General features: G+C 45.1%; 1 protein-coding gene across 1 annotated transcript; it reads left to right on the forward strand.

Moving 5' to 3' along the window:
- The first annotated feature begins 18,667 nt into the window (after positions 1-18,667).
- On the forward strand, positions 18,668-19,606 carry LOC132584348 (olfactory receptor 6F1-like). The gene has a single exon (XM_060256212.1). The coding sequence runs from the start codon at positions 18,668-18,670 to the stop codon at positions 19,604-19,606; it is 939 nt and encodes a 312-aa protein (XP_060112195.1).
- The last annotated feature ends 5,969 nt before the right edge of the window (positions 19,607-25,575 follow it).

Here is a 25,575-nt window from a genome sequence, read left to right on the forward strand (position 1 = left end):
GGCTGGTTGGACTCCCTGGTCAGAGGGCCTGGCCCAGAAGTCAGGGGGCTGTTCCCCACAGGCCCCCTCATAGCTATGGGCCTGTCTTTATGTTTTAACAGTTGAACATAATCTGTTCTTTTTCCATTATTTCCATTATTACCAAGGATGAAACTTTGTTTCTCCTGCTACTTCCTGCAATTCTCAAAGTAGTTTCAAGCATAGATTTTTAATATGTTTTGAGAGGATGATACAGACACACATATGTGGTCTTTACGCATGAATATCAAGCTGTGGATGGGCCTATTCCCAATATGGAATCTAATTTAATTTGAAATATCCAAATGTAGATAAGAGGCAGACCTTTGACTTAGGTGGCTAATGAAAAACATCTACACATCTGGATTAATACAACCATCCTACGAACTGGGGATTTATGATAAAGTGACAGAGCTCCTATGCAAGTTGGAAGAGAGCAAAAAAAAGTAGATGTCCAAAAATAGTATCAAATTCAATAAACTGTGCATCTAGTACCAAATAATACAATGAAATACAAATACTACAAACTCCCAGAAAACTGTTGAGCAATACGTAAGAAGGCACAGATTTAGAGATAAGAACACTGATGAACAGTAGCAGATATAGTTTCCAATATAGCTAACACACATAATCACCATTTCAAAATGAAACCCCCTACATTTCTCATGCTTCTTAGCACCTGTTCTGATGCTCATTTTGTAATCAAGTCACCAGGAAAAGAGAGAATGAGGATCACAAAGAGACTTCCAATAAAATCCCTTTCCATTGCTGCTGCCGCAGAAATGTGCAGGATATGAAATGTTTGTCATAAAATTTGCTGCATCGACATCCATGAACAGTAGCAATAACAATAATATTATTTTTACGCTGACCTGTCTCTTTTCTAAAAGCACCTCATATAAGAACAGAAGATCCCTACTGTATGAGAGCAGTGGTCCATCTAGATCAGCATCACACAATGGCCAAACAGTGGCCCTGGCCAGCCTGCAAATAGGGCACAGAGGCCAAGATGTTCCTCTGATGTTGTCAGAACTGGAACGAACTTCAGACGATTCCAATACTTGTTACAAAGTTAGGATCTTTATTGAAGAACTACAGTGCTAGAGCAACGAGATAACAGTAATGCCGAGTCTTGGCAGTTGGTTACATTTTATGCCATCAGTAAAGTACAATAAAGCTATCATTCACACGGGTTACAGACAAGTGTCTCCCTTCCCAGGCTTCGTTATCAGAAGGGAGGATGCTTCCCTGTGGTGAAGGCCAAGCGGCCTGTCTTCAAAAGGGCACCTGTGGATGTTGAACAGAGACTATCTGTCGCCCGTCTTGCAGCCCTAAATATTTGGAATAGCTATGAGGGCAGGGTTAATTGCTTGGGCTATGGACTCTGTGTTAGTGTTAAGTTACAGCATGGAGTCGGTTTGGCCAAGGCAGATAGAGGAAAAGTTACAAGTTCTGACATACTGCCCCCCCTTAGCTCTTCGCCTTGGGCTTGTGTGGGTACAGTAGGTGAAACCTTTTAAGCAGTTGTGGAGCGGATACATCGCTAGCCTTTACCCATTCATCACAGCTCGGGGGGAAGTATTTCCACCTAATGAGGTAGTACAACACACCCCGTTGGATTTTGGAATCCAGAATCTCCTGCACCTCATGGTGACTCTGACCCCTCACTAGCGTCGGAGGCGGTTCCGGAGGGCGAGGGTGAAAGGACGTAGCTCCAGGATCTTTGCGAAGCAGGCTGCAATGAAAAACAGGGTGGATCTTACTTAATGATTTGGGCAGCTCAAGCTCTACGGTTACTTTATTGATCACCTTTTTTATTTTAAAGGGTCCCAGTTATTTCAGAGCGAGCTTGCGGCACCCCTGCGGGAGGGGCAAGTTCTTTGTGGATAGAAAGACCGTCTCTCCCTCCTTCAGTTCCCATTGGGGGGCGTGCTTTTTGTCAAAATGGCGTTTGTACTCCTCTTTCGCCTCCTCTAGGTTTTCTTGGATCACTTTCCATCCCTCCCGCACCCCTTCCCACCATTGTTGACATGAAGTGGGTTCCGGGGACCCGGACGGCAAAGGGAGGTTGGGGAAGGGTTTCCCTTCATAGCCGTTCACTATTTGGAAGGGGGAAGTTTTGGTTGAGCTATGGAGGCTGTTGTTGTACCCATATTCTGCGAATGGGAGCAATTCCACCCAGTTTGTTTGTTGGTAATTAATGTAGCATCTCAAGTATTGCTCGAGAAGCCAGTTCACTCTCTCCGTCTGTCCGTCCGTTTGTGGATGGTAAGCGGAGCTAAGCCCCTGCTCAATTCCTGCTATTTTGCAAAACTCCCGCCAGAAGTTGGCAACAAACTGTGGCCCGCGGTCACTAATGACCTTGTCGGGGAACGAGTGAAGGCGGACCATGTGATTAAAGAACAGCTGGACTAATTTTTTGGCAGTGGGGAGTTTTTTGCATGGGATGAAGTGAGCTTGTTTGGAGAACGTATCTACCACCACCAATATCACCGTTTTCCCTTGGGAAGGAGGAAGTTCTACAATGAAGTCCATTGAGACTACTGCCCAGGGGCGGCTCGCTGTCGGGAGGGGGACCAAGTGGCCAGGTGGCTTCCCCCCTCTGCGCTTGGACATGATGCATGTGGGGCAGGCAAGCACGAATTCAGAGACATCCCTCTTTAGTTTGGGCCACCAAAACTGTCGGGTAATTAAGTTGAGAGTCTTTACATACCCGAAGTGACCAGCAAGGCGGCTGGAGTGACCCCGCTCAAGGACTTCCTTTCTCAGAGACTTGGGCACATAAATTTTCCCTTTGTGGAGCCAGAGCCCCCCTTCCCCCTTCTCCAGCCCCTAGGGTCGCTCCGGTCCCTCTAGCTCCGCTTCTGTCGCGAAGTGTTCCTTCTGCTGCGGGTCGGGGGCCCCGGTTTGCTTCCCTGAACGGGTGGTCACCCCCCCCCCCCGCGATGGCAGAGGGGGGAATGAGAGAGTCGATTACTTCCTCCCTCTGGCTCTCGTGCTGGGGCATGCGCGATAGCGCGTCAGCCAAAAAGTTTTTGGTGCCGGGGATGTGCTTTAGCACGAAGTCAAATTTGGCGAAGAATCCCGCCCACCTGATCTGTTTTGTGGTCAGCTTGCGGCGGCCGGTGAGGGCCTCCAGGTTCTTGTGATCGATCCAAATTTCGAAAGGGACTCGAGCTCCCTCTAGCCAGGATCTCCATGTTTTGAGAGCAAACATGACCGCAAAAGCCTCTTTGTCCCACACCGACCAGTTCCTTTGTTCATTGGAGAACTTGTGGGAGATATAGGCGCAAGGACGAAGTCCCCCCCCCCTCATTTCTCTGCATTAATATGGCTCCTACGGCGACGTCGGAGGCGTCACATTGCACCACAAAGGGTTTCAGTTCATTAGGGTGAGCTAGTATCGGTTCGGAGGTGAAGAGTCGTTTGAGCTCTTTGAAAGCTTGGTGGCACTCTGGCGTCCACGTTAGGCGTGCGCCGGGTTTTTTTGCCTCGTCCCCTTTTCCCTTTGTTTTGAGGAGCTCAGTGAGGGGGAGCATTACCCGGGCGAACCCCTTAATGAACCCGCGGTAAAAATTTGCGAACCCGAGAAATGATTGGAGCTGCTGTCGGGTTCGAGGGGGTTCCCAATCTAGGACCGCTTGAATTTTTGCGGGGTCCATCGCTAGTCCCTCCCCCGACACCCGGAACCCCAGGTAGTCTAGTTCCGTCTTGTGGAACTCACATTTTGACAGTTTAGCATATAATTTGTTTCGGCATAGGGTTGCTAACAATTTTCTCACCAATGGTACATGCGATTCAAGGTCTTTTGAGTAAATAATGATGTCATCCAGGTACACCACCACCCCCTTGTACAGAAATTCTCTTAACACCTCATTGATAAAATTCATGAACACCCCCGGCGCCCCCTGAAGTCCAAAGGGCATCACTAGGTATTCGAATTGTCCCATAGGCGTGTTGAATGCCGTTTTCCACTCATCCCCCTCTTTAATCCGCACGCGAAAGTACGCGTCGCGGAGGTCGAGTTTGGTGAAGATTTTACCCTCGGCCACTGTGCTCAATAGATCTTTTATCAGCGGGATCGAGTAAGCATTTGACATGGAAATCCCGTTTATCCCGCGAAAATCTGTGCAAAGCCTCAAACTCCCGTCCTTCTTCTTGCGGAATAGGACCGGTGCTGCGTGGGGGGCTGTGGCCGACCGGATGAACCCCCGTTTCAAGTTTTTGTCAATGAATTTTCTCAGTTCTGCTTTCTCCGCCCAAACCATCGAGTAAAGTTTTGCCTTGGGCAGTTCCTGCCCTGGGATTAGTTCGATGGCACAATCGGTAGGGCGGTGCGGAGGAAGCTCGTCCGCCTCCCGCTCGCTAAAAGCTTTCCTCAAGTCTCTGTATTCCTTGGGGATCGCCCCTATCTCCTCAAGAGTGAGGCAGAGTCTTTCGTTCTGGGGGGGGGGGGCTTTAGGGCCCCACTCAGTCCTCCAGTGGTGGTGCTCACAACGCCAATCAGGGAATCGTACAAAATGTTCAGCCCATCGAATATCCGGTTGGTGCCGGGCGAGCCACCCTGCCCCCACCACCACATCAAAGGATGATGACGGGGCTATAACGAAAGTCTCTATCCCCCAGTGATCCTCCGTCCCTACGGGGGTCGCCTGGGTTTCTAAGGTGCAGGGCTCCCCCCTCATGGTGGACCCGTCCATCTGTTCGAATTGGATGGGGTGGGGTAGGGGGGACGTGGCCAGTCCTAACGCCTCCACTAGGCGCGGGGTAATAATGTCTCGAGTGCACCCTGAATCAATCAGGGCGCGGGCGTGCATAAACCGCTTAAGGTTGGGGTTCAGGAGGGTGACCGCCATGAACAATAGCCCCCCGGTAACTCTCACCATCAGTAGTGCCGACGTTTCCTGGACCTGCTTTGCGGCACTGATTAAAGCAGGTCGCTGTCGTTTCCCGCCGACTCCTGGTCCCAGGACTCCTCGCTGGACTCCTCTATGGTGGTAACATCCTCGTCAATCGCCAAGGAGATGGCGACGGCGCCCCGACTGGGCTCCTTGGAGCGACTGCCTTTCTTCTTCTGCGCGGTGGTTGCCGGCTTGGGTTGAGTAGGGGTCGGTGTCTGTCTCACCGGACAGTTGGCGGCTAGGTGGTTCGGGTCCCCGCACCTAAAGCACTTGCGAGCCGCGGTAGTGGGGGTTGAGGTTGCGGGGGCTCGCTTCCCTTCGGGTTTGCCGGACGCAGGACTCGGCTTCCCCCCCTTTTTGCCTTGCTGCTGACGCCGCATCCCGACGTGTTGGAGGTCGGTTTCCACCTCCCCCGCCAGCTGCCAAGACTCGGCATTACTGTTATAATGTCAGAACTGGAACGAACTTCAGACGATTCCAATACTTGTTACAAAGTTAGGATCTTTATTGAAGAACTACAGTGCTAGAGCAACGAGATAACAGTAATGCCGAGTCTTGGCAGTTGGTTACATTTTATGCCATCAGTAAAGTACAATAAAGCTATCATTCACACGGGTTACAGACAAGTGTCTCCCTTCCCAGGCTTCGTTATCGGAAGGGAGGATGCTTCCCTGTGGTGAAGGCCAAACGGCCTGTCTTCAAAAGGGCACCTGTGGATGTTGAACAGAGACTATCTGTCGCCCGTCTTGCAGCCCTAAATATTTGGAATAGCTATGAGGGCTGGGTTATTTGCTTGGGCTATGGACTCTGTGTTAGTGTTAAGTTACAGCATGGAGTCGGTTTGGCCAAGGCAGATAGAGGAAAAGTTACAAGTTCTGACAGATGTTTCCCATGAGCACTTAGTTTCAGAGGTTTTGCCACTGAATATCGAAAGAATATTGGTGTGAGCAGGATCCAGTGTTTAGGATCCTCTTTTATGGCCAGGATCCCAAACTTAGAAAGATGAAGTATCATATATTTCAGAAACACCCATACTATACAGTAGGGGTGGCCAACAGTAGCTCTCCAGATGTTTTTGCCTACAACTCCCATCAGCCCCAGGGGCTGATGGGAGTTGTAGGCAAAAAGCATCTGGAGAGCTGCTGTTGGCCACCCCTGCTATACAGGATATACAAGTTTGAATCTTATATGAATATTAGTCTGCATAATTCACCCAAACACCACTCAATTAAACAACCAATGTACATAACCTGATCAGAATTGCATCACAGATGCTTGATCCTGGCAAATACCACTCAACTTACATTGAACTTCCAGCAATCAAAACAAATCTCTTTTCTTATATTCATGTTTTTAATGTCTTTCTGTTGCTAGGATTATCTCAAGTTTGGGAAATTTGGGAGCAGACCCTAGGGACAACAGGGTGTGATGAGTGGATGAAGCTCATAAGGGTATAATGTCATAGACTCCAACCTTCAAAATAGCCATTTTCTCCAGGAGAACTGATTCCTGAGTCTGGAGATCAATTGTAATTCCTGGACATAAGAACATAAGAGAAGCCATGCTGGATCAGGCCAGTGGCCCATCCATTCCAACACTCTGTGTCATACAGTGGCCAAAAAAAACCAAGTACCATCAAGAGGTCCACAAGTGGGGCTAGAAGCCCTGCCACTGTGCACCCCGCACAAGCACAAGAATACAGAGCATCACTGCCCCAGACAGAGAGTTTCAACAATAAGCTGGGGCTAATAGTCACTGATGGACCTCTGCTCCGTATGCTTATCCATTCCCCTCTTGAAGCTGTCTATGCTTATAGCTGCCACCACCTCTTGTGGCAATGAATTCCATATGTTAATCACCCTTTGGGTGGAGAAGTACTTCCTTTTATCAGTTCTAACCCGACTCCTCAGCAAATTCATTGAATGCCCATCAATTCTTGTATTGTGAGAAAAGGAGAAAAGTACTTCTTTCTCTGCCTTCTCTATCCATGCATAATATTGTAAACCTCTATCATGTCATCCCACAGTCAATGTTTCTCCAAGCTAAAGAGCCCCAAGCATTTTAACCTTTCTTCATAGGGAAAGTGTTCCAACCCTTTAATCATTCTAGTTGCCCTTTTCTACACTTTCCCCAACGCTATGATATCTTTTTTAAGATGCGGTGAGGTGCAGTGTGGTAATTTCTTTTTTTAGGTGCAGTATTCCAAATGAGGCCGCACCATCGATTTATACAGGGGCGTTATGATACTGGCTGATTTGTTTTCAATTCCCTTACTAATAATTCCCAGCATGGCATCAGCCTTTTTTATTGCAATCGCAAACTTTCTTGACATTTTCAGTGAGTTATCTACCACAACTAGGGGTGTGCATTCGGTTCGGCCGAACCGAATCAACCGCCGAATCACCCCTGGTTTGGCTGTATACGGAATCGCATACAGCCGAATCCAATTGGGGCCCATTATGCAGTGTCAACTGTGCAGGGCCCGGATCAGCGTGGGTGGGACCCTGCCCACCTGACTCCGGGGGGGGATGCGGAATCACCTGTGGAAGCACCACCCGGGGGTGCTTCTTAAGGGGGAGAAGCAGGCTGGTGCTGTGGTGCCCAAGCGACCAACACCACCCAGCCAGGAGGTCTGTCCCATTGTGACTACCTCCGCTCTCCAGGATCGTTCCGTGGGAGTACAGGGACCCCAGGCATCTCTGCCTGAGATGTTTGGTGGGGGACGCACCTGTGTGCCAAGAGGGGGAATCAGGTATGGCAGGAGGGTGATCGCCTGGAACCTTGCTAGGTCGATCGTCCATGGGCTTCCATTTTCAGTGATCGAGAATCCTGGGGTGCTAGGGTTGCTCGAGTACCTGGCGCCCTGGTACAAAGTTCCTGCAAGATCCACCATTAGCAGGACCATTGTGCCAGCTGTTTTCAGGGTGACCAGATCTGTGGTGAAGGAGCATTTGTGCTGCCGGGGGGGGGGGGGACTGTTCATTTCACCTTAGATATCTGGAGCTCCCAACATGCGTTTGAGGGGTATCTCTCCCTGACTGCGCATTGGTGGCAACCCAGAGAGCTGGGGGCAGTGCAGTGTGGGGGTGGGGGTGGCAACAGTAGCGGCAGGCAGGGTCAGGGCTGCCAGGCTGGCTATCGCTGGGCCTTGCTGCACGCCAAAGCAGTCGATGTGCCACACACGGCGGACACTCTCAGAGCCATCCTCTCACAGCAGTTAGAGGGCTGGGTAGGCAGCAGGGACGTCGCCATGGGCTTCGTGGTGACTGATGGTGGCTCCAACATCAAGGCGGCTGTCCAGCGTCAGGGCCTAAAACGCCTTCCTTGCGTGGCCCACCTTCTCCACCTCGTGGTTAAGGACGCATTGGGCCAAATGAAAAGCCAGGATCGTCGGTATCTAGCCGTGACCCATGAGTACCGACTTCTGCTCCAGAAGTTTCGGCACATCACAGACTCGTATCGGCTGCGTGAGAAACAGATACTGACAGGCGTGCCAGGGCACCGCCTGATCGGTGACATCAGCACACGCTGGAACTCCACCTGTGCCATGCTGAAGCGCATGTTGGAGCAGAGAGCAGCCCTGGATGCCTTTGTCTCTGAGACAAGGGTCTTTCGGGATGAGAACCGTCTCACCCAAGAGGATTGGGTGGTCATTTCTCAGACTGTGGAGGTTCTTGGGCCCTTCAAGACCCACACAGAAATGCTCTCGTCTGACACGGCGAGCATCGCACTGGTTGTCCCCATGGTCCAGATGGCCCATGAGAACCTGGCCTCATTTCTAGTGCCAGCTCGAGGCCGTGCAGACCTTCCAGTGGTGCATGCCCTGGTTGTTAGGCTGCAGGAAGGGCTTGAGGTCAGCTTTCAGACTTTCACTCGGGATAAGGTCTACATGATGGCGACCATGTTAGACCACGCCTTAAGGGCACAGTCACTGAGCGGGCCAACAAGCACAATCACTGGCGAGATGAGCTCTTCCAGAAGGTCGAGCATTCCAGAGTCAGGGCGGGCCTAGTGCCGGTAGTTGAGGAGAAGAGGGGTGGAAGCAGCTCATCTGCCACTTCCACTGCTGTTGTTCATCCCCAACCTCCCCAGCTGGGCAGTGCTTCCCACCAGACTCATGCCACAAAGAGTCCTGAGGTGACACTCATCGGGCGGGTCGTTGGCCCCTCTAGGAGCGGTAGGGCACCGAGAGCGAAGACGGTTGCTGCGATGGTGAGGGACTATCTTTTGGAGCCCCTCGAGCCACAGGAAATGTCTCCTTTGGACTACTGGGTCATGAAGGAGGAGGTCTGGCAGGCCCTTTCCTCCATGGACAAGGCGTTCCTCTCATGCCCACCGACGAGGGTGCAGAGCGAGCACATCTTTTCGCATATGGGCGACATTGTCTGCCCACATCACAATCGCCTGCAACCCTGGACAGTTGAGCAGTTGGTCTTCCTGAAGGTCAACTTGCCTCTGTTCAGCTCCCCGAACATAGACTTTGAGAGTTAATGAAGTGAGCACCTATTTGTGCCTGCATCCTCTCTTGGCCCACGCTTGGAAGGTGGTTGCAAAACGCTCCTCCACTAAAAATAGACTAGAGTCCAAAGACAGCCCAAAAACTCACTCACAAATTGATTGGCAGTGCATCCCCCACCCACCCCTCATCTCTCCCAAACCAAAAGTGAATGCTGGTTTCACATCTGCAAAGCAATCCAAATTTCCCCAGTCCCCCATCCACACATGCCTAATAATACTGAAAGGGCCATTGCAGCCCCCAACTGTAACCGACAGCACCCACAGGCCCAGCCAGGATAACCCAGGTTTTTTTTTCAGGCGCAGGAGAAGGAAAGAGGAGGGTGCCAGTGATGATGACAGGCAGCCAGCAGCCATACCAATGCTGAGGTCCCTCTAATGGGACAGTGATAGCTGGTGTACTGCTGCTGAGCTAAGAGAGAAAAAAACGGTTGCCTTCCTCTCACACAATCTGAGGCCCTCCCAGTAGGCTTCCCAACCCTCCCACCCTGGCGGGGGACCCCAGGATTTCCACCCTCTTCCCCCGCTCCCCCCAAAAATGGAAGCGGGGGGAGAGGGGGGAAACGGCGCCGGGGAGCATGGCGAATCGCCCGGAGGCTGCCGCGCCACACCGCTGCCGCCCCCTCCCCGCCCACCACAGTTGCTCCTCTGAGATGGGCCCAGGCTGAGCCCATTTTGGAGGAGCAGCCAAGAGACAGCAGCAGCGCTGAGGAGGGCGAGGCAGGCCAGGAGCATAGCAAGCCGCAAATCCGGGCCCTTCTAGGACCCGGACTTGCGGCTCGCCACGCCCCCAGCCCGCCTCCACCCCCCCTCCACTTCCACCTCAGAGCCTGAGCCCATCTCGGAGGAGCAGCACGGCGAGCGGAGAAGAGGCAGCAGCTGCGGGGCGGCTCGCCATGCTCCCCGGCGCTGTTTCCCCCTCCCCCTAGCTCCACCCCAGTGTCTCCTGGCTCCACCCCCAAAGTCTCCTGGCTCCACCCCCAAAGTCCCCAAATATTTTGGGGGTTCAACTTGGCAACCCTACCTCCCAGTGATCTTCCTCATTTAGGGTGCAACTCTGGCTCGCCTCCTCGTGGTGCACCCTGGGTAACGCAAAAGAGCCTAGACCAGCCAACCATCCATCACTCTAGGTAAGTCTAAATGCTTCTTGCTTTGTGTCAGACACAGAATGATGTGGAGCTAGGTGCAGTCCACTGCTTCTCTTGTGTTGTTTGGGGCAGGGCTGGAGAGCTGGCATCTGTAGATTGTGTGTTCTGTGGCAGGGAAGCTGGCACCTGGGTGAGAGACCCAGAACCAGCAGGCTTGTTGTGCTTGGCCAGCTCTCCCCATGTTGTTTGGGGCAGGGCTGGAGAGCTGACATCTGGGTTTGCTGCAGCAGACCCTGGTGTGAAGTTAGGTTTGGCTTTGGGTGCCCCAGGAATTGGACCCCCTGGCCCAATCTTTTTGGGACTTTTTGAGTCCCCTGCAGGTCCCCTGCAGATCCCCTGCAAATGTGGGGGCTCGCCCTCAAACCCCCTCCCCTCCAGGCGGCTTCAAATATACCCTATTTGCCATTGATTTCAATGGCCCATAGGATATAATGGGGCCATATATTTGGAAATAGCCGCACATCTACCATATATGCAGCTATTCCGACTATGGAATTCAGAAATATACAGGATTCCGTATTCCCTCCCCCCCCCCCCGTATATTTCCGAATCCGGGTACTACTGAATTTTTTTTTTTTGCACATCCCTAACCACAACCCCAAGATCTCTCTCTTGGTCAGTCTCTGCCAGTTCACACCCCATCAACTTGTATTTGTAGCTAGGATTTTTGGCCTAAATGTGCATTACTTTGCACTTGACCACATTGAATCTCATCTGCCACATTGAAGCCCACTCACCCAGCCTCCACAGATCCCTTTGGAGTGCCTCACAATCCTCTCTGGTTCTCACCACCCTGAACAATTTAGTGTCATCTGCAAACTTGGCCACTTCACTGCTTACTCCCAACTCCAAATCATTAATGAACAAGTTAAAGAGGATGGCACCCAGTACTGAGCCCTGTGGCACCCCACTGCTTACCATCTTCCACTGTGAAAATTGCCCATTTATACTCACTCTCTGTTTTCTATTAATTAGCCAGTTTTTGATCCACAAGAGGACTTGTCCTTTTACCCCATGACTCTCGAGCTTACTAAGGAGCCTTTGATGAGAAACTATCAAAAAAATTTCTGGAAGTCAAGGTAAACAACATCCATTGAGTCCCCTTTGTCCACATGTTTGTTCACTCCCTCAAAGAACTGTAACAGTGAGGCAAGATCTTCCCTTCCAGAATCCATGCTGAGTCTTCCTCAATAACCCGTGTTCATCAATGTGCCTACTCATTCTCTCTTTGATAATGGTTTCTACCAACTTTCCCAGTATTGAAGTCAGACTGACTGATCTGTAATTTCCCAGATTTTCTGTGGAACCCTTTTTAAAGAAGGGGGTGACATTTGCTACCTTTCAGTCCTCAGGAATGGAGGCAGATTTCAATGAAAAATTACATATTCTTGTCAGGAGATCCACAAGTTCACCTTTGAGTTCTCTCAGAACTCTTGGATGTATGCCATCCAGGCCTGGTGACTTATTAGTTTTTAATTTGTCTATCAGTTGTTGGACATCCTCTCTCATCACCTCAATCTGATTCAGGTCCTTCAACACCCCATCCAAAATTAGTGGTTCTGGAGTGGGCAAACATTTCTAATCTTCCACAGTGAAAACGGAGGCAAAAAATGCATTCAGCTTCTCAGCCATTTCCCTATCCTCCTTCAGTAATCGTATTCTCCTTCAGTCATCCAAGGGCTCCACTGCCTCCTTGGTTGCCCACTGATCTCCAGATCCCACATGGAGGTTAACAACCTCCTTAGTGCTCTTATCTGTTTCATATACTGCCATGAAAACAGAGCCAGGGGATCCAAGTTGCTTTAGTGATGCTGGACCATCTGCACCCATTCCTCAGACAGTGGTGCTGGTCCATCTGCACAATAGTGATGAAGGAACTCCCTGGAAGCTCTTTTTCCATTTTCTTCTCCAACATGTGTTCCCTCCTCAGTTCTTGGAGGGTGAATTGAAGCATGTTTCAGTCCTTTGCCCCTGTACTGAGGTTTAATGTTTGTCTATCTTTGTGGCAATTTCCACCCTTTCCAGCCACCTGCTCCTCCCAATCCACCTGTCACCGTTTGGGCTATCACCCTATTCCTTGCATTTCCTTGTCATCAAAAAGCAACAAACAGCCTTCTTGACAACATCTGTTGCTCTACAACCCTCTTCAAAGTCAACTTAGGCACGCCAGGTAAGCATTTCCAGTGGACCTCATTTACCTGGTCTGTGAATTGGCCCTGGTCTGAAGTGAGGCTGTGAGAGTGATCTGGTATAAATACTGAATATTAATGGTTTTTCAAGGGATCAAAAGTATATGTCAGTGATTATGAACTACACACTTTGATTGCTCATACTTTGCATCAGATTCCTTTCTAGGGTTCAAATCCCTCCATTAGGCACACAGTGTTGCGTTTGGTGAATGACGTAAAGCAGCACAGCAATACAAATCTACAGAGAGAATGACACACAGAAGATTTGAATGCTGTTTGGATTTTTTTTTCATAGTTGCCTAAGAACTACTGGAAGCTCCCCACCAACACCAAGTTGATTAATTCTTTAGAGATGTCATCTCAAGAGGGCTATTGGTTATCCCAGTATAAAGTGCATTGACTCAATTCTGTTAGAAACTGCTGTTTCAGAGGACATTCTTATGATTTACACTGGGTGAGTAGAAATGACAGATGCAATCAAAATAAATGGGGGAAAAAATAAGAGAGGAAGGCTCTTTGTGTGAGATAGATGACTGATGTAATAATGATCTTTCTGGGTTTTTTAAATGTTCATTTATACTTTTGCTAAATTTTGGCTTTCACCTTTTCAAAGTAAGTTTTAAAGATTCATAGCAATAGAGAAACATTTATGATTACAGCTTCTTTAGTCATCCATCAAAATGATACTTGAGAATAATTTCAGTCCCTCTAGAGTAGTATACACTATATGGATGATAACTGCAAAGATTACACTTGTACAATGCATAAGTCTTCCCTTTCTTTTTTATAGGCTCAGACTGGCTCTTCCTGACTTTGTCAGAACCATTTCCCCAAATCTTGTTTTCATAAGAAAATGGTCAACTAGATCAAAGGGACAGCAGTGTGGATGACATAATTACATCTGCATACTTGCATATATAACAATTTTACAAGATTTTTTTCTGTTTATTTTTCATCACAAATAAAAGTTTAGTTCTGTGCCAAAAACAGAGTTGTGACCTACCAAACTGATTATAGCACCTTGGCCAAGTGCCAGCCAGTTGCTTTTCATATAAAATCACTGGTGTCAATCCTGCACACACTTAAATCCCATGGAGTCCTGTGGGATTTAGAGGCAGGATTACATCCAAAATTTTCTTCTCAGTGAACTAGTGTTATATATAAACACACCTGATCACCTCAAAAGTCCAAGTTGGGGACATGAACCCACATACACAGAAGCCATTTGGGATGGAGACTGTAGTAAGAAGGGTAATTGGGAGAGATGTGAATTATTTGTATCCCACCCAATGAATCTAAAAATCTGAAGAAGAAAAAGAGTTAGTTTTTTACCCCATTTTTCTCTGCCCTAAGGAGTCTCAAAGCAGCTTTCAGTCCCTTCCTCTCCTCACAACTGGCGCCTTGTGAGGTAGGTGGGGCTGAGAGTTCTGAGAGAACTGTAACTGGCCCACAGTCACCCAGCAGGCCTCATATGGAAGGGAGAAGAATCAAACCTGGTGTCAGCGAAGGTTCATTGAAGCTCCCAAAATAAGCAAGCTTGATTATTTAAAACAAAGTTGCATTTATTGTATACTCCAAAGTTACATCAGCATGATAGGCATTGGAACTGATGGCAAGCAGTTCAAGTCATTGGTATTTAACATTCTACATCAAAGCAATTACAACTACCCCCCCACTTCCCAAAACAAAGGCTGCTTTTGCATATGAGACTTTTCACACGGCCCCCCCCTTATCTCCTACAGTTGGTGGCATTTCCCGGCGGCAATGTCCTTGCTGCTTCTAGGCAGGAGGTGAGAATCTGCTGGGCATTCCCCACTTCAAAGAATGCTTAACAACCTTTGATGTCCCTGGGAAGCTACTCTCTGGCTATTCCCTACTTGGCCCCCCTCTCCTATTCTACTAGCACATGTTAGTGAGCATATATGTGAGTTAATGAATCTGGTTAGTAATCAGCATTCAGCAATAGTATCAATGAACAGAGTCTGACACCTGGTTCTTCAGATTAGAGTCCATTGCTCTTAACAACTACGCCATGCTAGTGTTGTTATTTTTGAGCAACTATTGAGTAGATCATATGCTCAGTCTAACTTCTGGCTAGTACCATCTATAGTCCATCAAATCAAATATAGTCCACCATCTGTAAATATATATATATATATATATATATATATATATATATATATATATATATATATATATATATATATATATATATATATCTCCATTCCTGAATTTTGTTTCAGAAGTAACAGGCAGAAAACAAGGGAAGGCTCATAGTGGACCACCATGGAGGTTTAGGATCTTGGTGAAACACAAATTGTCCATACTTGTTTATGTGATGGAAATATATATATATATTCACTACATAAGAGATCAAGGATGGTATAAAATTGAATTTAATTCACTCTTGAAGCAAGATAGTCATATAACAGCTCATTAAAACTTTAAGTAATACCTTTGTGAGCTAGATTAAACTTGCTAGGTATTTAAAATTATTTTGTTTATGCATTATATAGAGCAAAACTGGTGGGGTGCTGAAGTTAAGAGTGTTGGATTTGGGCTGTGGTGATCTGAGATCAAGTCTCCTTTCTGGCCATAAAGCTCATTAATCAAAACTTCTTTCTCAGTTGAGACTTCTTATGAGGGTTTTTTTTTTAGACAGAAAATGGGATTTCTCTGCCTTTGTGTACCACCCTGAGTCTCCTGGAAGACAGTGGAATAGAAATGTGAAGATGAATTCAATATAATTGGTTTCATTATTATAATATTAAATTATAATTATCACAAGGATGCCATAGGGAGAAAATTCTATTTTGTTTTAAGAGAAATAGAACTGTGAGAGAATGGCAGTAAAATCATAAAAAAAAAACCCCACTTCCTAGGAGTAAGACACATTGAATAGACCTGAATCAGCTTGCTTGGGTTTGCTCTTTGAATGTATGGAATAGCAAAACCATCAATTCATGATGATGATGATGATGATGATGATGATGATGATGATGATGATGATGATGATGATGATAATAATAATAATAATAATAATAATAATAATAATAATAATAATAATAATAATTTATATCCCGCCCTCCCCGCTGAGGCAGGCTCAGGGCAGCTAACAGCATTCATAGAATTATTATACAATACAGTAGTTATACAAAAACTTTAAAATCAACATTGTCTTAAAACCATTCTGATTCACATTTAACATATTTTGATGTAGCCAAAGGAAACCTTTTTGGGTCAGAGGAAGGTTTTATACTTAGCTGAGTAGAGTGGTGGGATGAAAATTACTGTATTTATTTATCTTACTTACAAAATTTGTAATCTCACCTTCTGCCATTAAAAGGCCCAAGAATTTAAAACATGCATGACAAAATCAGATTTTAAAATCATTAAATCAATTCCCCTCCCAAACACATTTCATCAAAACAAACAATAGGGTTAACATAAATGAAAATAAAACAAAGAAGTTTTTGCACACTGCTGGAAGACAGCAACAGAAGGCAATGGATGAATATCCCTGGGAGAGAGTTCCAGAACTTTGGTGCCATGACTGAGAAGTCTCTCTTGGGTTGCCATCTGCCTGATTTCAGAAGGTGAGGGCACATGAAGCAGAACCTCTAAAGTTCAACATAATGATCAGGTAGGTTCATACAAGAGTAGGTGGTACTTTAAGTCTCAAACCATATAGGGCTTTGAAGACTGAGAACAGTAGCTTGAATTGTGCCCAGAAACAAATTGGAAACCAGTGTAGGTAGTCCAAGATGGCCCACTTTGGTCAAAATCCTAGCAATGGCATTCTGTACCAACTGAAGTTTCCAAACACTTTCCAAGGGCAGCCCCACATGCAGTGCTTTGCAAAAATCTAAACTAGATGTAACCAGGGCAACCACAGTGGTAAAATCTTTTCTCCCCAGGAAAGGCTGCAACTTGTTAACCAGTCAAAACTGGTAAAAGTCCCTCTCGGTCACCTGTTTATCCAGCAGTGGGTCTGGGTATAACAGCACTTCTAGACTATGGACTTGCTCCTTCAAGGGGAGTGCAAACCCATCCAGAACAGGTGACAGCCTAAATTCTGGGTCAATCTTTCTGTTCACCCGTAGTACACCTCCATCTCATCTGGACCTTCATATTTTCTAAAACTGCCTCCAGAAAGCCTTTGCATTACCTAGAACTCTTCATGTGGTTGAACATTTCAAAAAGTTAAACAGGGTGGGGGAGAAAACCCATATGTCTCTGAGATCATTATCTTAAGCATGTCACAAGTGCACAACAAAGAAATATCCGCCATCAATACCAACTGATAGATATAGCGCCAACGATAATATTATGGTTAGATTTAACTCAATTGAATGTAATTCAATTTAATGTAATTAATTAATAATGGCTTTTAATTAATGTATTAACTGGTTTTTAAGGTTAATTTAATGTTTATTAATGTACTGTTGTTTTCTGTTGTTGTTAGCCGCCCTGAGCCTGCTTTGGCGGGGGAGGGCGGGATACAAATAAAATTTTACTTACTTACTTACTTACATGTCATCAGCATAGTCTATAAAATCCTAAGGAGGCAAGCAGATTTAAAATTGTGTTGGCAGCAGATTGGACCCTTGTCCTTCTGAGTTGAAGATGTAAGCTATTGGAGTACTCCCACCGGAAATACAAAACCAGAACTTAACCCAAAATCTCAAACACTAAGTGAAATACACAGATCCCTTCAAAGGCTGAGAGCATGGTAATTCTTAACAATTCTGGAAATTAATTTTAATTGATACACAATGAAAAATGTCAGTGGAAGTCACAGTTCTTTCCTCTTTAGTGCATTCATCATTCATTGGTTGTATCATTTTTTTTTCTTTTCTAGTTCCTATGATGAAGTCTCGCTTCTAGTTTCTATGATGATGTCTCACTTCTGTCACTGATCTGCTCTTTTGTCTGATTTGCTCTTGTGTCACTCTGTGTCACTTACAAGTTCCTAGACCATACATTAAACTCTTCGACATTTGTGTTCCTGGACTGCTAGCAGTATATATATGTAATTGAAAGGGGTGGGGTGGATATCTTACTGTGTGGGTTCCAAACTGGGTGGCTCTAACCAATGTTTTTTCTCCATCTCACTCTGTTCCTGTCCTAACCCCCATTGTGACCCCAATTGATAGTCTCCTGTTTAATTGAAGGAGATTAGCTTAATTTGAGACACACAAAATTGGGTAACTGGGATTTCCACCAATGTATACCAGGATCTTCCCCTCAGAGAACTCTCAAATAAACCAGTCAGAAGTTCAACCAGAAAGCACACAAGCTAGCTAACAGGAAATCAGGGAGGATTGGAAGAGAAAGGGAATTTTGGAGATTAAGTTCTGCTGAGGCAGTGAAACAGCCAGCATTTCACTGAGAAGAGGAGAGGACCCATATTCAAGTGGGAGTGTGAAGCTGAAATTGAGAACACATACACACTGCCATACAGCAGAGTACTTACAGCTATAACGCAAAATGAGGCCTGAGGGCAGGCTGACATGCTTGCTCTCAAAACAATATCTTGATGGGCTTTTGGAAGGAATATACAATATTTGGGAAATCTTGATGGCTTTATCTGTGTAAATATCTCTTAATGCCCCTTGAGTGCAGCATAATTAGAGTAAATGGGTTAGGGAGAGCATGGCCAGGTGTGAACAAGGTTAATCCCTGGTGAGGTGACATTTTCTTGGGATACACATTATTTATCTTGAGTTTCTCAGAGGCTGTTCCTACCTTTAAGTGTATTCTTGAATTAACCCAGCTTTATAATGGAAAAAAAAAGGATAACTGCTTTATTGAATAGACTATAACATTTTGAATTGTGAGTAAAGGTCCTTATGTGTTATTTCAGCACTTTGTTTCCACTTATAAAGAAAGACAAATGACAGACCAAAATCAAGAATACAATGAAACAAGAGCAACAGAATTCATTCTTCTTGGGTTCCCTGGTTCTCCACATGTTCAGATGTTGATCTTCATGGTCTTCTTTATCATGTACATCTTGACAGTTTTGGGAAATACATCCATCATCATCCTAGTGACAACTAGCAGGCGCCTCCATAGCCCCATGTATTTCTTCCTATGCAATCTCTCTTTCCTGGAGATATGGTACACAACGGCCTCTGTCCCCAAGATCCTTGCCATCTTCCTGGGGAGGAGCAGAACCATCTCTTTTAATGGCTGTTTACTCCAGATGTATTTCATTTTCTCCTTTGGATGCACTGAACACATCCTGCTTGCTGTCATGGCTTATGACCGGTATTTGGCTATATGTTACCCTTTGCATTACCATACCATTATGGACATGGGCCTCTCTGGCAAGCTAGCAGGTGGTGCGTGGCTGGGTGGATTCCTTGTTGTTATTTTCCCATCCTATCTTATTACAAAGTTGTCCTTCTGTGGGTCCAATGTGATCAACAACTTCTTTTGTAACATTGATAACTGGGTAATTCTCTCCTGCACTGACACGTCTTTCCTTGAGAAGATAGTTTTTGTTACAGCCATAATTGTCATCATAGGCTCATGTGTAGTAACTCTACTTTCTTATATTTTCATTATTTCTACCATCATACACATCCCTTCTACTGAAGGACGGAAGAAGGCTTTTTCCACATGCTCCTCTCATTTTGCAGTTGTGATTATTTGGTACGGTTCTACTGTCTTTCTTTTTGTCAAACCATCTAAACAAACAGCTTTAGAGGTGACCAAAATAGTGAGCATCTTCAACCTGATTGTTGTTCCGGTAATGAATCCTTTCATTTACACACTAAGAAACAAAGAGGTGAGGGATGTCTTGAGAAATAAATTCCACAGGGTATGAACTAGAAAATAGATTGTTAATGTATCTAATCACATTTAAATCTGAATATCTTAAATATTGAGGTTTCAGATTGTCCAGGGGTTTTTTTTAGAAAATCCAAAGTAGTTTGAAAAATCTTCACTTTCCATGATGCATGCACTAGTGGTGGTTGTATTCTCCTTATCATGCTACAAAAGATATCCTCTCTCGTACAACCTTCCCTTGCAAATGATTGAAAGTCTCAGGGTTTTTGTTTGTTTATGCTTTTGTGCTCATAATGTTGACAAAAGAATAAGTATGTTCAGGGGTCGTTTTGTAGAAAAATAGGTGGCGAAGCTCATCCAGGGATTCTTATGCAGCTCCATCTACTATTCAATGGACAACATGGAAAGGAGGTGGAACTCTCAGAAAGGTTCAGGAGCTGTGCTCCCGTGAGCTCCCACTGAATCCGAGGCCTGAGTATGTTAGATCTTTAGACTGCTCACCCACTTTCCCCAATTGTATTTCAGAAACCCACAGTATTCCTTACAATCTAATCAGAACATAATCAATCCCAGTCCTAAAACCAAACTTAGTTAAATCTAAACTACCACAGTAAAGCAATATGGATTACTATGGACCACAGCCAATTGAAGAGGAGGAACCCACAAATTTGTTCTCAGTCCCTCACCAGTTCATTCCATAGGAGAGCTGGTTTGGTGTAGTGGTTAAGTGTGCGGACTCTTATCTGGGAGAACCGGGTTTGATTCCCCACTCCTCCACTTGCACCTGCTAGCATGGCCATGGGTCAGCCATAGCTCTGGCAGAGGTTGTCCTTGAAAGGGCAGCTGCTGTGAGAGCCCTCTCCAGCCCAACCCACCTCACAGGGTGACTGTTGTGGGGGAGGAAGGTAAAGGAGATTGTGAACCGCTCTGAGACTCTTCGGAGTGGAGGGCGGGATATAAATCCAATATCATCATCTTCTTCTTCTTCTTCTTCTTCTTCTTCTTCTTCTTCTTCTTCTTCTTCTTCTTCTTCTTCTTCTTCTTCCTGCCCTTCTGTAGACTCAAAGAATGGAATAGAATTGAGGCAAAAAGGCCTCCAAAGAGCAGAGGCACTGCCCACCAACTGCATTGGTATGCGTCCTGAAAGATGATCCACCTGGCTCAAAAGGGGACCACTTGGAAAGTGGTCCCTTTTTGCTAGGGTGGCTCTGAGGTGGTGCCTGGCCATCTGGAAGGCCGAAGAGCACCTCACAAGCACCTGGGGAGCCGCAAGTGGGATGTGTGAGTGTTCCAGATGCTCCCCGGCCTCCCATGGCCCGCCTCTTTCCTAGAGCGCTGTCCGGAAGCTCTGGGGCAATCTTCTTCCAGCTGGCTTTCCTCAGGACAGCTGCAAGCCGCCCCAAACTGGCCGTCTGTTATCAGCCTATGTTTACTTTCCTTCACCCACTTTACTATAGTTTTAAAGCACCTTATCTTTCACTTTCCCTTTATTCATTTTCCTGTTTAAAATAAACCTTTTTGCTTGTTACTCTGCCCAGTCAATATGCCTATTTTCTTGGTCAAAGCAAGGGATTGGAAGCGCTTGGGAAAGTATTCTGGGCCTTCCCAAGGGACCATAATTCCAGAATGGTGGCAGCGTCAGGTAGCACTCCCATCTGGATCATGATAGCCTCCCAATAGCAAGTTCTATTGCCTATCACCACTTTACATGGTAGTGGGGGGGGGGGGGAACCCAACATTTTCCCTCTCTCCGGCTTGTATCAGGAATGATAATTCTTAATAAAACTGTTTGCTCTGTCAGCAAAAACCTTGAATAAGTAATTTCTGTCTCAGATTGAGCTTGAAAGGAAGGGGGGGGGGGTTGTACTGGGTTTTAGCAAAATCCCCTAAAGTAGCTCTGCAATTGCCCAAAACTCTAGGGTAAAATCATAGTGTCCTGCAATTCCTAGAGCTATCCAATCAGTGTTTTTATTTGTGTATTTCAAGTACACCAGACTGGCAACTATCAAGGTCCATCACAATGTTCCTCAAGTCCATAGCAGGATATTTCTAGCATATAAAGAATAATTCCTTTCTTGGCTTTCCTTTAGCAAAAGGCAAGGTAGATAAGCACTTTCTCCAGTTTATTGAAAGCTGGCCTGGAAATTAAAAAGGCAATAGTTGAACATTATACCATAGAGCAGGCAAACAACAGAGGTTCATTACATTTTTGCCTTTCAAAATGCAGCAAAGTCTAGAAACTTAATCTCTCCATGAAGTTGTTCATGCTGGAGACATGGACATTAAAGATATACCTGTGTTATCCATGGTAAATGATTCATGAAAATACATTTCTGATCTTCTGTTAGCCAGCCCTATGCTAAAGAAAGTGTCTCACCTTCTAAAGCTACCCTTTGTCAGCAAGGCCAGCCCCCTGTCCCCTCCCCAGTCCTCTTGCTGGTTGCCAGAGTTGCTTGCCCTGGGAACCCTACTTATCCTTCACCTATTTACAGTCCCAGACATTTGCTCCATGTTTGTCACTCAGTTCCATCTATATCACATAAATCATCATAGCCAAGCAGTCCAATCCTTTGTAATAAAAAGAGAGGGCTGTAGGGAAACACATGGTGATTCTAGCACCTGACCATCTAGAGAAGAAGTTTCTTGTGGCCACATGGACATTTCTTCAGAGAGCTACATCAAAGAATCATAAAGCTGGAATGGACCTCCAGGGTCACCTTGTCCAACCCACTTCACAATGCAGGAAATTCACAAATAGCTCCTCTGTGGAAGAAATAAAAGGTGCACACTGGGCAAAATGACATGGACTCTATTATGAAACAGCACTAAAAAGTGTTTAAAAGTCTTCACATAGATAGATGTAATTATTGTCAAAGTATGCAAGCCAGATCCCATACAAAAAGACCTGTACCATCAAGGTAATACATGTATTATTATTATATTATTGGAGGGATGGTACGCATGTGCTGAGGAAGCCGGCTGTTTGCTCGTCCTCCCCTTCGGATTGGAATTTTAAATAGCTCAAAAGAATGTAAATAGCCTTTTGGCAAGACTAATTGAAGAAGGAGCTTACTTACGAAGGTCTGAAGAACGTAAGAATTCCTTTCTGGGGTCCCAGAGGGTAAGATAACACTCTTACTATCAAATTAAGGAGGCAATGCCCAGGCTAATTACTCAGCGTGTTGCGTGTAGCTCCAAAAGAATTAATAAGAAATTATGGCTAAATCAATTAAAGAGTTATCAGAACAAATGTTTGCTTTCCAGGCTTTAATAATGTCGTCCCAGGACCAGATAAGATCTGAAATTAAGTCAGTGAGAGAGGCAGTTTCAGAATTGGCAGCCGAACTCAAAGACACATGGAGCATTGCTATTTCGGCTAACGAGCTTGCCTTATCTAACAAACAGAAAATAGTCCAGCTGAATATGCAGCTTACAGAACTCTCTGACCGTAATAGAAGAGCGAATTTGATTCTGGGTGGAATTTCAGAGGAAATAAATAATAAACTGCTGGAAGGAACTCTTATAGACTGGATGGGTGAGCAAGGAGTTACTCTGCAATCTCAGGACATTGAGAGGGCTCATTGACTGCAAAGTAGACAAGATGGTGGTGCCCCAAGGGAAGTCATAATTAAATTTTCAAGGGAAAAGACTCAGCAGACAGTTTTCAAGACTTTGGAAAAAAAAGAAAGACCTTTCTTTTAGAGGAAGGAAAGTTTGGGTGAGCGAAGACTTCTGCCAGGAAACCATCAGAAAGAGAAGGCTAATGAGACCCTTTGGGCAAAAATTATATGACAATAAGATTAAATTCTCTTGGGGATACCCTTCCTCAATAATTATTTTTAAAGACGAAAAAAGGTTGGTTGCCCGCAACCCTAAGGAAGCAAGAGATCTCCTTACTCACCTGGGCATCGCCACAGACGACCTGAGAGACCCGAGAGAGGAAGAAGAAGAAGAAACAGTGGATCTCAAAGTGGACCCGGGAGAAGGAAGCTCAAGTAGACAAGAGAAAAGGCCAAGAATGGACTACTAAAGGGAAGTATAAAACAATTTGAGCTAACTTTAGGTAGAAGCTAGAAGGGGAGGGTCGGGGTGCGTACTCCCTGGAAGGTGGAAGACAGGATGATTGCCTCCTCCAGAAAGTTGTCTGTGCCACAGGGGAAGGGAATGGGGGGTGGGTTTTTAGTAAGAATTAAAGTAAAATACCCTCAGCCAGTAGGGCCCAAGTTTGTTACAAATAAAGAGAATGGATAGATTTTTAAGAGTGCTTTCACTGAATGTGAATTGCCTAACATCAAATATTAAGAGATTCAGAGTAATTAAAATGACTAAAGAACAAAGAATTGATCTGTTGTGCCTACAGGAAACTCACAAAAAAAATGATAGAAAACCATTGATAAAAGATTTGAGGTGGCAGGTTTTAGCAGAAGCAAGGGGGTCTTCCAAAGCCAGAGGGGTAGCTACATTGATTCGTAAGGATACTAAGGTGGAGGACATTGAAAAATTAGTAGATAAGGAAGGTAGATACCTGTTAGTTAAGTTTAAGCTGGAAGCCATAAAAATCACTATAGTAAATGTTTATGCACCAAATAAAAGACAAAGGAAATTCTTAAACTTGGTTTTTAAGAAGATACAGCAGTTTTCAGAGGGCGAACTAATTGTAGTGGGTGATTTAAATACGGACATAACCAAGAACAATAGTATTGCGCTAAGAGATTGGGGCTTGAAGGACACTCATGAGTTTACCGATACGAGACCCAGCCCGACACACATTTCTAGTAGACATAAAACAGCATCCCGCTTAGATTATATAATTTTGGAAAAAAATAATAATATGGCGGTTAAAGAGATCAAGACCCATCCAATTTTGATTTCTGACCATGCCCCTTTAAGTATAGAATTAGAACTAAATCTTCCCTCGACAAACAGACCTTGGAGGTATAACAACCTGGTAATGGCAAAAGAAGAGGATAGGGAATACTTAATGACACAGTTAAAATTATATTTTAAGGAAAATAGAGGCACTGTGTCAACTAATATATTATGGGACGCTGCTAAAGCGGTAATAAGGGGCCATTTGGTTAGGAAAGAAAAAGTCATAAAAAGGGAATGGTATAAAAAAAGGCAAACAAAACTTAATGAATTGGAGGAGTTACAAAAAGAAATAATGGGAAAGTGTAATCCTAGTTTACAGATTAGAATTAAAGAGATTCAAAAACAGTTGGAAGCCCTAGATATGGCAACAATGTGGAAAAAGGAAATAATGGTTAGGAACGATTTCCAGAGGAATAGTATTAATACAGCAAAAAGGTTAGCTAATTATTTGAAAGTTAAAAAGGCAAAACAATCAATTAGAAGTATAAAAATTAATAATAATACAACTCAAAACTCTAAGGAAATCACTAAGGCATTTGAGGACTTCTATAAAAAGTTATATATGAAAAAGAATATAACGGAGGTGTGGGATGCACCTAAGCTAATCATAGAGGAGGAAGCGAAAGCCTCACTGGGAGCTGAGATTACACTCCAAGAGATAAAGGAAGTAATAAAAGCACTCAAAAAAGGTAAATCACCAGGGCTGGATGGCTTTACTTCTGACTTTTATAAAGAAATGGTAGAAATCATAGCACCCGAATTGCAGATAGTTTTTAACAAAGTCTTGGAAGGAAAGAAAGCCCCGGACTCATGGAAGGAAACAGAAATAATTTTGATATTAAAGCCCCAGAAAGACCTGGAAGAAGTAGGTTCGTATAGGCCCATTAGTTTACTAAATCAAGATTATAAGATCTTTGCTAAGGTTTTAGCAAATAGACTTAAGAGAGTTATCCCATCAATTATAAAAGGGGACCAATACGGTTTCATTGAGGGTAGATCTATTGCTCATCCCATTAGAAATATCTTAAATGTACTGCACCATGGCCAAAAGAAAAAAATAGCTCTGTTAAAGTTGGATGTTTACAAAGTCTTTGATACTCTCTCACATGAATTCTTGTGGCAAATATTAAAGAA

The sequence above is a fragment of the Heteronotia binoei genome, chromosome 15 (genome assembly GCF_032191835.1).
Source record: "Heteronotia binoei isolate CCM8104 ecotype False Entrance Well chromosome 15, APGP_CSIRO_Hbin_v1, whole genome shotgun sequence".
NCBI classification, from domain to species: domain Eukaryota; kingdom Metazoa; phylum Chordata; class Lepidosauria; order Squamata; family Gekkonidae; genus Heteronotia; species Heteronotia binoei.

What these genes read in the sequence shown, in the direction of transcription:
- LOC132584348 (XM_060256212.1), top strand. Translation starts at nt 18,668, where the DNA reads ATGACAGACCAAAATCAAGAATACAATGAAACAAGAGCAACAGAATTC.